Raw genomic sequence first — 14,183 nt, 5'->3', positions numbered from 1 at the left:
GTGAAAGTGTAGATGATACTGTTCATTCGAGGTCAATTTTCAGTCAGTCTGCATTGATTGAGGCACAGAAGGAAGCAGATGATTTGAAAAAGCTCAATGATGTTGCTTTGTCAGATGAAGAAGCTGGAAAAACATCTCAGTGCTATTACATCAAGTCTGGTGTATTGATGCGTAAATGGACCACTTCTGGACGACGCTCAGGTGAAGAGTGGACTGCAGTCCATCAAGTTGTAGTTCCACCTGGATATAGGGAGGAAATCTTACGGTTGGCACATGACATTCCTATGGCAGGTCATTTGGGTGTGAGAAAGACTGTATCCAGGATTTTGGCTCACTTCTACTGGCCGAGACTCAGACAAGATGTGGCTGAGTATTGTAGATCCTGTCATACCTGTCAAGTAGTGGGGAAACCACAGCATCACATCAAGCCAGCACCCCTCATTCCCATTCCAGTAAGTCGGGAACCATTCAGTCGTGTGTTGATAGATTGTGTAGGCCCTTTGCCTAAGACCAAGACTGGTTTTCAGTATTTACTGACTATCATGGATGCAACGAGTCGATTTCCTGAGGCGGTTCCACTGAGGAACATAAAGGCAAGGACAGTGATTGATGCCCTTTTGACGTTCTTCACAAGGTATGGTCTCCCTAAAGAGATCCAGTCTGATCAGGGCACGAATTTTATGTCCACGGTGTTTCAGGAGGTGATGTATCAACTTGGGATTAAGCAGATCAATTCATCTGCGTACCATCCCCAGTCCCAGGGTGCCCTTGAACGGTACCATCAAACTTTGAAGACGATGATCAAGTCTTATTGTCTGGAGAGTCCTGGAGAGTGGGACAAAGGAGTTCCATTTCTCTTGTTCGCATCGAGAGATACCCCAGACGAATCCACGGGATTCACCCCCTTCGAACTTGTGTACGGGCATGAGCCTAGAGGCCCATTGAAAGTGGTTAAGGAACAGCTGCTCTCTGACATGAATGAGGAAGGTGAGAATGTGTTGGACTATGTGTCTAGATTTAGAGAGAGACTTTCGAGAGCATGTGAGTTGGCGTGTGAGCATTTGAAGTCATCTCAGGGCGTGATGAAAGCTCGTTGTGATCAGAAGGCAGAATCTCGCTCCTTTGAGCAAGGTGACCAAGTCCTTGTGTTACTCCCAATTCCTGGTGAGCCGCTGAAAGCACGATTTAGTGGCCCATACTTGATTGAAAAGAGTCTTGGGAAGGAAACATACGTTGTGAGTACTCCTGACAGGAGGAGGAGTAAGAGAGTATGTCATGCCAACATGATAAAGAGATATTTTCCACGTGAGGAAATACGACTTAGCGGTCTGCCCAGTGATGCTGATAGTACAGATGCAGGTGGTAAGAGCATGAATGACTCCTCTTGTGTTGCTGCAGTCCATGTACAGGATGATGTACCCAGTGATGCAGAGAGTTTGCCTGAAGTAGATTTCAAGTCAGGAATGATTCCCAGGGTAGACAATTCCAAGGTGATGTCTAATCCAGAGATTTTGCTTGGTCATTTGCCGGAATCAGAGAGGATAGATGTGGTTGGAATTTTTGAAGAATTTCCAGAGGTGTGTAGGGACAAGTTAGGTTGCGCAACTAACACCGTTCACAAGGTTGACGTAGGTGAGAGCAAACCAATAAAACAGCACCCATACAGACTTCATCCTGACAAGAAGGCTCTTGTGAACAAAGAAGTAGAGTACATGCTTGAACATGGCATCATAGAAGAAAGCAGCAGTAGTTGGAGTTCACCAATAGTACTGGTTCCAAAGCCTGATGGGTCGACAAGGTTTTGTATTGACTTTCGCAAAGTCAATGCGGTTACGAAGACGGATTCTTTTCCTCTTCCTCGTATTGAGGATTGCATAGATCAGGTTGGAAATGCAGCCTATGTGAGCAAGATAGATCTCATGAAGGGATATTGGCAGGTGCCACTATCAGAGGAAGCAAAGGAAATCTCAGCATTTGTGACCCCACAAGGTCTCTTTCAGTGTCGTGTCATGCCTTTTGGCATGAAAAATTCGCCTGCCACGTTTCAGAGAATGATGAATGGTGTGATCTCAGGGCATGAAAATTGTGTAGTCTACCTAGGTGATGTCTTGGTATATAGCAGTAGTTGGAAGGAGCATGTAGCCCATTTGAGGGATCTGTATGGAAGGCTTTCCAAGGCAGGACTAGTCGTGAACTTGGCTAAATGTGAATTTGCCAAAACAACTGTGACCTATTTGGGTCATGAGATAGGTCAAGGTAGTGTGTCTCCACGTAGTGCCAAAGTCCAGGCAATCGTAGATTTCCCCTCCCCCTCCTCCAAGAAAGAGCTCCTCCGTTTTCTTGGGATGTGCGGTTTTTACCGTAAATTCGTGCCAAACTTCAGTGATGTGGTAGCCCCACTGACGGACCTTCTCAAGAAGGGGGTCAAATTTGACTGGTCAGGAGCCTGTGAGACAGCATTCAACAGACTGAAAGCGGTGTTGATGTCGGATCCAGTGCTGGAGGCGCCAAACTTCGAGACACCTTTTCAGCTCGCCGTGGATGCCAGCGATGTAGGGGTTGGAGCTGTACTCCTACAAAAGGACGAATCTGGTCTCCTGAAACCTGTCAGCTACTTCTCCAAGAAGTTGAACAGACATCAGCGGAGATACTCCACCATAGAAAAGGAGTGCTTGGGTCTGGTGTTAGCAGTTCAACATTTCGAGGTGTACCTGAGCAACTCGCCTGAGGTAACTGTATATACAGACCACAACCCGTTGACTTTCCTGGAGAGATTTCGCAGTAAGAACCAGAGACTCTTTCGATGGAGCCTGTTTCTGCAGCCATATGGACTGAAAGTGACTCACATCAAAGGAAAGGAAAACATAATCGCTGATGCGCTTTCCAGAGCATAAATGATATGGATGCAGACTTCTGTAAGAGCGAAAAAATGAACGTTGATAACTGTGACAAACATTGTGACAATGTCCATTGAAATAATTCAACGCTGGACGCTTAATAGCTGGAAGTCAATGTCCATACACTGTTCGAACTTCCAAAAGACTGGAATGTGTTGGTGTATGATACACATGTTTTTTTTTTTTGTTTGTTTTTTTTTTTTTTTGCATACCAGGTGTATAATTTGATATTCATATGTCAACATTATCATTTTTGTGAGGCTATGCATGCCGTCATAAAGATGAACATAATGTATAGTCATGTTGTGTAAACAAATTTTAGATCATACAGAAGTAAATGTTTTTTTCGGTTTGTGATTTCACAATTTGTCAAATCAGGTAAAAACCCACAAAAGGAATGTTGTATTCAATTATACAGTAGTTCACATCTTCACAACCAAATTCTGTATGGGAAAAGATGCAGATTACGATACAGAGAGAGGGTTTAAATTCCAAAGTTCATTTGCTTGTAAAAACCAGAGGATGCATATGCTGTTTAGTACAATTTGTGGCATAAGGTCATCCATTTGGAAATTCAAGGAGGGAGTTTTCTTTTTATGAAAAAAAAAAAGAAAATAGAAGCAAAATTGTGTCAGAAATATCATGTATTTTGTGCTTTTAGAAGTTGATTCAAAATGTATTTCGTGCATAAGATTTGTACCGAGGTGTGTCACAGTAATTTGTTTTCTGTTTCCTATTGTCATACTGATACAACGTCAGTACGATGAGTCAAAGATTCTATGCGAAAAGTGTTTAAAAAAAAAAGATATCTTTCATAATTCTAGGTGAATGTTAGGAAGATTATGGCATGGAAAAGATTGACTCATCACATTGTGTAAAGCATTATTTTGTGTAGTGTATAATGATAGTATACATAGACAGCTATATTTTCATGCATACAGAAAAAGCCATACCATGTATTTCATAGAAGCAGTTTGTGGAAAGTTACATGTGTGCAAGAAAATGTCAAAGTGAACCAGTTGTTCCAATGTATGTTTTATATTTTTCATGAATAATTATGTACAGTACATGGGTGAAAGTACAAGCTGTACACACATGTACCTTTTTTAGAACAGTAAGTTTCAAGCATGAGGCATGAGGTATAATTATCATGTTTTAGTGCATTTAATACCATTATGTATGCATGTTTTGTACACATTTAAATTGTGATACACAGCTACGATATGTTTTATTGTATGTTTTCAAGTTCAATGCAGGATTCTGACATTGTTTTGCATCATAACATACACTTGAGTTTATTTGAGTGAATATTGCCAATATTCAGTGCATTGGAAACCATACAGACGTTTGTCACCCCTGTAAATCACCTGTAATGCTTGTGTTTATGTGTATAGGTAGGATGTTGATCCTTTTTCAGAGTGCGAACATATTTAATGAGGTACCGCATTCCGACATAGGTAATGAGGTTGTTGCGTAGCAACGTAGTAAGTGCTAGGCCGTTCTCGTTCGTTTTTATGCATATTCATTAAGCGACTTGCGTACAGGTACCGTCGCGCACGTAGCATGCCATTACCGTCATGATGAATATTCATATAGATGTGAATGTCGTTACAATGAGTGTTCGTTTGCACCAACCAGTGAAAGTTCAATGGTGTCATTTGTATAAATGTAAAGGCGGTACTGTAGATTGCCGGCGTCGGCGGGCGGGTCCTATACCTGCTTTGCCGACGGGAACGGCGTAACCCTGCATTTCTCTCGATGCAGGAGTAGGCAGATGACATCATTTCCGGAACCCTGTCCCCTTTCCTTCCTATGTATATTGTAAATATAAAAAAATAAATGTAATTAGGTTTTTTGTAAATAATCTAAAGTATTCTAGGTTTTTATAATTAATTTAAGGCATATCTGAATAATCATATTTTTTGGAGCAAATTGCCCACCCGGCAGAGAGCTCCACAATCCAAAAGAACAACAACAACATAGATTGTTAGAGTTAATTTGGCGAGGTAATGATCGATGACAGTTGTATCGGTACAGAGTGGGTACAGTCGCCAGCATATGTAAGATCGATGTAAAGTGTTGATCGATCCATGAGATTAATCGATTCCAAAAAAATAATCGATTCTATGTGTTTAATCGGTCGTTTGTAGCTAGTACAGTTTAGTAGTTTAGCTAAGGATTTTATTGGTTTGATAATCCGACTGGAAAGTACCAGTATACACATGCATACGTTGTACGTTGTGCTGTAAGTAAGTAAATAAAATACAGTAGCGCATACAATGTATTCATTTCTATTTTTGTTAGAAAGTGTTGACCATCAAAGATAGGCAAACTTTCTTCTGTGGGGGAGATATGTCATAAATATGCATATATACAAAGGAGGTGTGGCCTGTTGCGCAGATTGTGAAAAGTCAAGATGGCTCATTTTCGAGTGACGCTGGGACCATGCCGTCCGAGGAATCCAGAGGGAGGAATAAAGTTGTTATGACTTTAAGATTTCGTGTGAGGATGATTTGATTCCGTGTCACGAATTTCCCTCATTCCGTAATATATTGATTAACATGTTATTGTTAGTTTTGAAAGATTTTTTTGTGGGCGTTCCCAAGTAATCTCCAGAAAAATAGAAGAAAAAAATGTTAAAAAATAGATTCTAACGAGAGCCTATGGAATGTTTCTTAGAACCACCCTTGTAACATTAACACACTGCTAACTGTTAGAGATATTTGTTTCACGGCAAAAGTGATGTTTTCAAATAAAATTGGATTTCAGGGCCCCTTTAACGTTAGTAAGTACGTAACAAACTAGGCCTTACGTTAGAATCTAACGTTAGGCCTAATGACAAGTAGACGTTCTAATGTTTAATATGTGGAAATCACTAACTAGTAACATGAATAGTCTAACAAGTAGAAGTAACATTTAGAGTTAGATAGTATCCAGTCGCAGTAGGCCTAACGACTCCATTAACGCTAGGCCGTATGGCCTATGATCTAGATCTAGCATTAGCAGGTTAGTCAGATATATCTACGCCTATTAAAAACGTGTAGGCCCTAATCTAATCATTTTTTATCTTAACTTGTTAACGTTAAGTGTTAGACTAGAAATATGCCTAACGTATGGCCTAGCCCAACAGTTGAGTAGAGGTTCTAGAAAACTACCTCTAGGTCCTACTCTAGAGTCTAGGTCTAGGTAGTTAGAATCTACTAGATAGAACTTACAGAACTCAGACGCGACAGAAGCTGTGTCTCTGTGAACTGATGTTGTCTCGTCGCATGTGATAAACCAGTTATAAAAATCCAATCCTAAGTCAGATCCGTGAAAAATTGACGAACCAAAGTCTAAAGAATTGGTAGAAAACTAGTTTCTAATCCATATAAACGTTGGATCTAACGTTAGAGTAGGAGCCCTAATGTTATAGTTGGATGAAAACAAATTCGCCCAGCAGCCGGTTGTGAACTTGTACCCGCACTAGGCCGGGCAGCGCCGGCCCAGGGGCGGCCGCACAGAAACGTTGTTAGCGCTAACAGCGCACTAACAGCACTGATAGCGCCGATTTGGCCGCACAGAAGCGTGCTGGTAGTCAAATTTACTAACAGCGTTGTTAGCCTAACAGCGCGTGGCCGCACAGAAGCTAACAACAGTGGTGCTGTTTTATCAACTCACTAACAGTGCCAGGGGCACCGATAGTGGCAAACAGCGTGTTTCTACAGAACCCCAAATTCCGGGTCTATCGGATTGTATCCGATAGAGGGGGCTGTAGAAACACACCAGTAACGGTTTCTTTCCGATGAAGATTCCGATACCGATTCCGCTTAACTTAACCGTCTAATGAGGTGGTTCTTTCCGGGGCAGTTTCCAGTGTCAGCGCTGTAGAAACACGCCAGGTTCAATAATCCGATACTGACCCGGAAGACAATCACCAGTTTGACAGACATGTGTACGGTAAATGTGGCCTTGACTTTTATGTGCATGCATGTTGCAGCTATTTTATCTAACGTTGAATAATCCACTTTTACAGTAGTTGGGTGTCTCCAAAACGTCCGAGTATCATGTTCTAACGTTACTAGTCACAATTTGCCTCAGATTTGACAAACTTGTAAAGAAAATACTCTGAATTTTAACATAAAGAAAAGACACACGAACAGGGGCAGTGGTGTTATTTTTACACAGTTGCGCTGTACCGTAATTTTAAAACCAAGGCAACTAACAGAACACTAGATCTAGTATTAATAGTAACCGTTCTCATATAGTTAGGGCTAGGCCCCCCTAATACTTTTTAACGTTAGATTCGAGCTACTAGAACCTATAGTTCTACGAGTACGACTAACTTGTTACATTCTAATTGACAATACTTCTACTAACTAGCGCTAACAATACGTGTGAGATGCACATAGAATCTAGTAGGGGTCTATTAAAACTAGATATTCTCTAGGCCTAGGCCTAGGCCTACTACTTTTTAGTTCGGAAAAGACAAACTCTAAAGTCTAGCATCAGCAAACTAGTGTTAGGGTTTGTTTTTATCTTAACTTGTTAGCGTTAGAAATATGCCTAAGGTTGGGCCTAGCCCAACAGTTGAGTAGGAGGTTCTACTTCTACTCTAGAAACTAGTTAGAATTGATGATAGAACTTACAGAACTCAGACGCGACAGAAGCTGTGTCTCTGTGAACTGCTGTTGTCTCGTCACATGTGATAATCCAGTTATAAAAATCCAACCTTAAGATCCGTGAAAAATTGACGAACCAAAAAATTGGTAGAAAACAAAACTAGTTTCTAATCCATATAAACGTTGGAGCTAACGTTAGAGTAGGAGCCCTAACGTTAAGTTAGATGAAAACAAATTCGTCCAGCAGCCGGTCGTAATTTGTACCCACACTAGGCCGGGCCGGCCGGCCCAGGGCTAGGCTAGCTAGGCAGGCCCTGCCCTGAAATGTGCTCAGTTTCGTTCAATCGGTGATCGCATCTGCATCATCAGTAGATGCTTGACCTTGACCCAGGCCCACAATGCACCAGCCAACTTTCCAGACATCCGGTCACACCTGCATTTAGGTGGAGAATCGGATTCAATCCGATTATGCGCTTTCTGTAGAAACAACCCGGTTCCGCGTTAGCGCACTGTTTGATTACGCGCTTGCAAATGCTAGGTCTATCGGATTCTCTGTAGAAACACGCTGAATGTTAGTGCTTCTTGCGTGCGCGCTGAGTGCATGCGCTGTTGCTGTCTCCCAAGTAAACCTACTTCGCCCGAAATTGACCCGAAAACTACAAATAATTGAGAATGTTGCGGGTTGCGGGAGACGTAGATTTTGCTTGACTTCCAAAGTTTCTTTCATGACATTTAGTTTCTCGGTTTCGATACGGATCATTTCTTAGCAATTGTTTGGTTAGAAAGTGTTACATTTCACAGAGTGACAGTGTACGGCGCAGTGCGCTTTATGTTTAAAAAGTGTTGTATTTCGGAGTGAAGGGTACAAAACTACGCACAATTTCAGAATTGATTGTGACATAATGTTTGCAAATAATCTATGTCATCATAGAAATGACGTTATTTTACAAATAAACATTTCATGCAGTGTCAAACATGCCAACTTTCTGACATGGTTAAAAATATCTAAAATCACGTTAAGCTCTTTCAACCAATCTCTAGCTGGTATTTTTTTTTTTAATCGAAAAGATAATATCAGTTAGGCTCAGTCCGCCTTTTTATAGTCTTATATAGGAACTTCTGTGAAGCACTGTAGATATAGGGACATCATTTGGAAATGTACTCCACTTAGGGTCCTACCTATTATTTGTTCTGGGGGTATGACTGAGAGTATTTCTTTTTCATCATCAGTCAAGGAATCGAGGACATACAGGATCATCGACAGCTGTATTTTCCCCTCCTCCCCATTTCCCCCGTTCTTTTCTCTGCACTCGTTGGCTCTGGGCGACTTTCTCCTTGACACATTTTTTTAGTGATGATTGCCACTTGTCGAGGCGTCTCGTATTGAGTGCGCGAACGCTTGCTTTAATAGTGCGCGAACCTTTGTTACAAGTGCGCGTACTCTTGCTACAAGTGCGCGATAACATGTTTACCACTGTGACTCAGCGTAGATTTTGCCTAACTCTAAGGCTAAATTCACTAACAGCACCGTAACAGCGCACGTGTCTAACAGCACTTTAAAGTGAAAACTAAGTTCTGGTAAGGGCTTGAGAACCCGTCTGGCACCATTTCATATTTGCTTGCAATATATCGAAAGAGTCTACAAAGAAACTTACCTGGCTGACGCGGTTTGCCGGAATGATGAGTCGTTTTGGAGTATTTTGAGAAAAATAATAAAAGTCGGTAAACCGACTTTTATTCCAGAAGGCTCCAGACTAACTCGGTCTCAGGGAAAACTCGACCCTATTTCAGACAATTTACACACAGTTCGTGATCGCCATGTTCATCAGTACTCTATAATACTACGGGCACCGGCCAAACGAGGCCTTACTGAGCAGACAGGAAAGTGCGTGCTAATCCTGTACAAAACAAATGGACAGCGCGCGGTCCTCAAGCCTACTAGCAAAGACGCTTTATAATACGCACATCACCTCAGCTGAGACGCGCGGTCTTTGAAGTTTTTGTTGTTGTTTATCAATTGTCTTTGATTGTTTTTAGAGGTGCTTGAGAGGCGCACACTAATTTTGCATGCGCGCCAAAGAGGTTTTTGATGCGCGTGTTTGTAACAGCTCGGACCATTACTGCGAGTAGCCAGAACGCTACAATGTAGTTTATACAGGCCGCTCCCGTATGCATAGTACTGTACAATCCAGAGGGAAAACCAGTAGCAGTACAACTCATCCTGCCGTCAAGCAAAGCGAGGCCGAGTTATCCCCGAGTCCGAGTCTAGCCTGACCCCGTTCGGGTAAGTTCCGAGACTGAATGTTTTTGGTTAATATATCCCATTTTCGTCCTTACCCATCGAATATCTTGTTACTACAGCGTTATTCCGCACATTTCCTAGGCATACGTTCACATTTTGGAGCAAAATTTGACAACTTTTGCAGGCATACCAGAACTTTGTTTGGGCTTTAACAGCGCTTTCTGTGCGGTCATGGTGCTCATGCTGTTAGTGGCTGATTTGTTAGTGACTTGTTAGCGCTAACAAACCTCCCACTAACAGCGTTTCTGTGCGGCCGGTACAGGGCCGGCAGGCCCTGTGCTATGCTCAGTTTCGTTCAATCGGTGATCGCATCCGCATCATCAGCACGTGCTTGACCCAGGCCCACAATGCACCAGCCAACTTTCAAAAAAAAATCCGGTCACACCTGCATTCAGGTGGAGGATCGGATTCAATCCGATTATGCGCTTTCTGTAGAAACAACCCGGTTCTGCGTTAGCGCACTGTTTGATTACGCGCTTGCAAATTCCAGGTCAATCGGATTTTCTGTAGGAACACGCTGTTTGGTGACTGGTGTGTTTCTACAGCCCCCTCTATTTGGGGTTCTGTAGAAACACGCTGTTTGGAGCGCAACAACAAAAGCGCGCGAACCACACCACTGACGCGTAAAAGACAATGGACAAAGGTATATACCATATGCGCGCATGCGCATGCAGGCAGTGATAGAGAAGGGCGCTGTGTGACCCAGTTTGCAGGCTTTGCTGTTGCTATATAGTATCTCTATCGGCAATAGCGGGATAATTCGGTACGTGTGGACGCTCGCCAAATTAGCCGGATACCGATCGCGAAAAAAAAAAAAATCGAGATGTGGATCGCGATCGTCATCCCGCTATTTTGTACGTGTGAACCCGGCTACAATAGCCATGATAAATTTCAAAGTTAGCTTCCATATCTGGGTCGAATTCTAACCCTCTGTACAAAACCTGAACTTTACACAGGAACTAGTATGTGAGTGTGTACAATACACTTAGAATGACCCAGAACAATGGACATGTATACCACCTGTTCAGAGATCTGCTCCAATGCACATGAATGCTTCATTCATGATGGATTGCCCTTGACACTGCTATATAGTCTGCATTCATGGCAAAGGGTGAAATGCATGCACATGAAAAAAGTAAGCACATGTTTCCATGTGCTTGCATACACTATACATTTCAGGATGAATTTAGATTACTTGTAATAATGGAATTTCTCATGAATATGTAATAGATAATCCAAACCATGGTCAATGTTCAGGACCATTGTCTGGGTGTCAATTACACACTCCCATACACACCAATTGACTTCTGTGCAAAGTAAAAGTTTTGTACAGATGGTGTAATATATAGCAAAATGTAAAACCTAACTGAAAAATCAATGTTTAGTTTAATAAAACTGAACCATGCTTTTATGAACCATGCTTTCATTTTAAAATTGCCTCCAACTAAATTGTATACACTATTCAGCTACTGATCATATCAATGTCAGTGTTATTTGATGTATAGTTTTTGAACTATTAAGGATCAAAAGTGGGAAATGTTTTTTTGTAACACCTAGTATATTTATGCACAACATTATGTCAAATAGAATTAAAACAATGCAATTGCCGAGAAATTCTATTACAGAGCAGCCCCTCATTGGTATCTATCATTTTGTAACCAAGAACCTTCTGAATACACACCTTTTCTTTTTCTTTTCCTCCAGCGTATGAATATGGTGATGATGATGATGGCTGTCAAAATAGCGACGATCACTGCAGCAATTGGCCCAATTATCATCCAAACGTTCTTGACTGAGCAGCAAAACACCCAAGACAGAAAAGAAAGTTTCCAATTCAATATGCACGATATTTTTGCGTGCAAAACTAGCTTTGTCCTAATGGAAAGACAAATCGACGCAAATAAATCATTGCGTTTTAAATTACTTGTTACCCGTTAACATGCTACGTTACTTGCTTTTCCTTTCCTGATCAAGTTGTTATTGGAAGAGCGAGGGTATATATATATATATATATATATATATATATATATATATGACCCTGTCTGAATTTTTAGTTAAGAACATATTCTGAAAGATGTATAACTCAAATCAAATGAACTCTTCTAACCTATCTAGATATTGGAAAGAAAGCACAAACTCAGTAAAAGTGTGAACTGAGAAAAGAGGCTCTGCAGTACAGTGTTTATTCAAGCGCTTAATCTTTACCAAACCGTGCTGGCTGTGAGATGAATGGGACAAAAAACAGGAGGTAAACAACCCGAGTAACAACAATGAAGAGATTATCAAATTAAATTGAAATTAAGCATGCCTCATTGACACATTCTGTTTATGTTTAATGCCAACTTTCAAAGCAATAGCACTATCTTTACAAAAGTTATTAGACTTGAAAGTGAAGAGTGTGTACAAGGTTTTTCAGAAATGAAAAAGGGACTCTAAAAACACACCTAATCACACTATTCTACCAAAAGTTTTCGAGATAAACTGCTAAAAAACACACTTTTCCGCCCGTTTTATGACCCCCAATTTTAGCATTATGTAAAAGAAGACTTGCTCTTTCAGAAAATATTGAAAAGTCAAGATCGGCTAGGTTGACCCATTTCACTTATTTTCAGTCCTCACGCAAAATCAGTGTGTGCGACTTTTTGTTCGTTTTGTGATGCACGGTCACATCTATATATATATATATATATATATATATATATATATACATATATATATATATATATATATATACATATATATATATACACTCAAACAAAAAACTTTTGGCTTCTAAAAAAAAAATGAAGAAATAAAATGCGCAAAAACATCGAAGACTCTTTCCAGGATTGTGACCCATGATTCTTCCCATCGCATACTATAGTATGAGGGGACTAACTATGAGAACCCAAAACAACTCTTTTTAAAAAGAGCCGAGGCCCTTTTAAGATGAAATTTGGACAGATCTCTCTTTTTGTAGTTATTCTTTACACATGTCATAATTATCTGAAGGCATTTAACAGGGAAAGATTCTACAACAAACCACACAATATGTTCGTGTTTTTCCTGATAATACATTATGATTATAACCAATAACCGCTGAGGCACACTTCCGCTTCTCTGAGATCGCGAATCATCCCGAAATAGTGGGATTTTGCACAGTCATGATTAATTATTCATGAGTTGCCACACGAAACGGTGCGTCTCCTCTCCCTCTCTCCATCTCTACCTCCCCCCCCCCCCCCTCTCTCCAGTTCAAATGAAAGGGCTTGCATCTCTTCTTCGAAAAGTATTTCTTTAGAATTATATTAATGAAATGCGTAAAGGAGATAATTCTAATCTTAACACAAATATCACTGAGTACAAGCTCTTACGAGTTTTTTTTTTTGTGTGTGTGTGATTTTTAACCTTGCTCAATTTTGGCGTTGAATATATAAACACAAACATCGTTCATATCAGGCGGTTGCTGGCCTCGTTTCAGGAGTAGTGAATTACATGTCATATATTACACACCCCTCAAGCGAGCAAGCATACACAATACGAACACGTTACCAACAGTGCTAGTGATGTTCACATACCCCCGTTACGTTTCCACACTGATAATCATAATGCCAATTAAAGTTTTATCACATCTCAACCATGGTGTGCTATGTAGTTTACTCTCGCTCTTCCGCTTGTTCCTCCCAGTGATACAACATTCCTGCAGATGAAATCCATGACTAATGTTCATTCAACGTCATGCGAGAACCTCAGAAAAGTCGATTAACTTGTCAAACAAATGCAGAAAAGATAATACATAATTCATACTTATGGTAGTTACTGTATTTATGATATCTTCCTCTCGTACTTTAAAACCACAGCGGTGATCTCAACGGTGATGGTGACAGGAGGCTTGTTCACATCCCCTCCCCCATTTTAAGGTTTTAATTATGATGGATCTTTTCTTCCTCTTCTTCTTCTTCTTCTTTTCTTACCTAGTAACATATTATTCACTAATAAAAGGAGTATAGTACCTTAATTCATCCAATCTCCTTCCGGATATTAAATGATGATGTCCAGGTGATAAATTTGATTTATTGTCTGCTGCTCATTGAATGTCCGATCGATGATTTAAGAAGCAAAACCCTATTATGTCGTTGTCACTCTAGAACTCCGTACATCATGTGACATTCAGATAATGTGTTCTCCAAAAATGTACTTTTATTTGCAGTTTTTTTTTTCTTTTTTATCACAGGACAGCCCCACCCTATTTCTTTCGAGAAGTTTGAAGAGGATATACTATTCCCCCCCCCCCCCCGTATAACTAGGATTCTTATGGGGATTCAAAATCTGAAAAAAAAGCATGAATTTTCTCTGAATATATTTTCCTCCCGGGTTCGATACTGAAGGAGTACATTTTCAAGA

At 40.7% G+C, this 14,183-nt stretch overlaps 1 protein-coding gene across 1 annotated transcript in view; it reads right to left on the bottom strand.

The window, feature by feature from the left end:
- LOC140229978 (uncharacterized) overlaps window positions 1–14,183 on the bottom strand; it is a 99,022-nt gene that overhangs the window by 31,317 nt on the left and 53,522 nt on the right. Inside the window, exon 4 of the mRNA XM_072310174.1 lies at window positions 11,482–11,592. Coding sequence (XP_072166275.1) covers window positions 11,482–11,592 — 111 coding nt within the window. The remainder of the gene's footprint in view (window positions 1–11,481; window positions 11,593–14,183) is intronic.

The sequence above is a fragment of the Diadema setosum genome, chromosome 6 (assembly GCF_964275005.1).
Source record: "Diadema setosum chromosome 6, eeDiaSeto1, whole genome shotgun sequence".
Taxonomy (NCBI): domain Eukaryota; kingdom Metazoa; phylum Echinodermata; class Echinoidea; order Diadematoida; family Diadematidae; genus Diadema; species Diadema setosum.
This window is presented reverse-complemented; position numbering and strand designations above follow the sequence as displayed.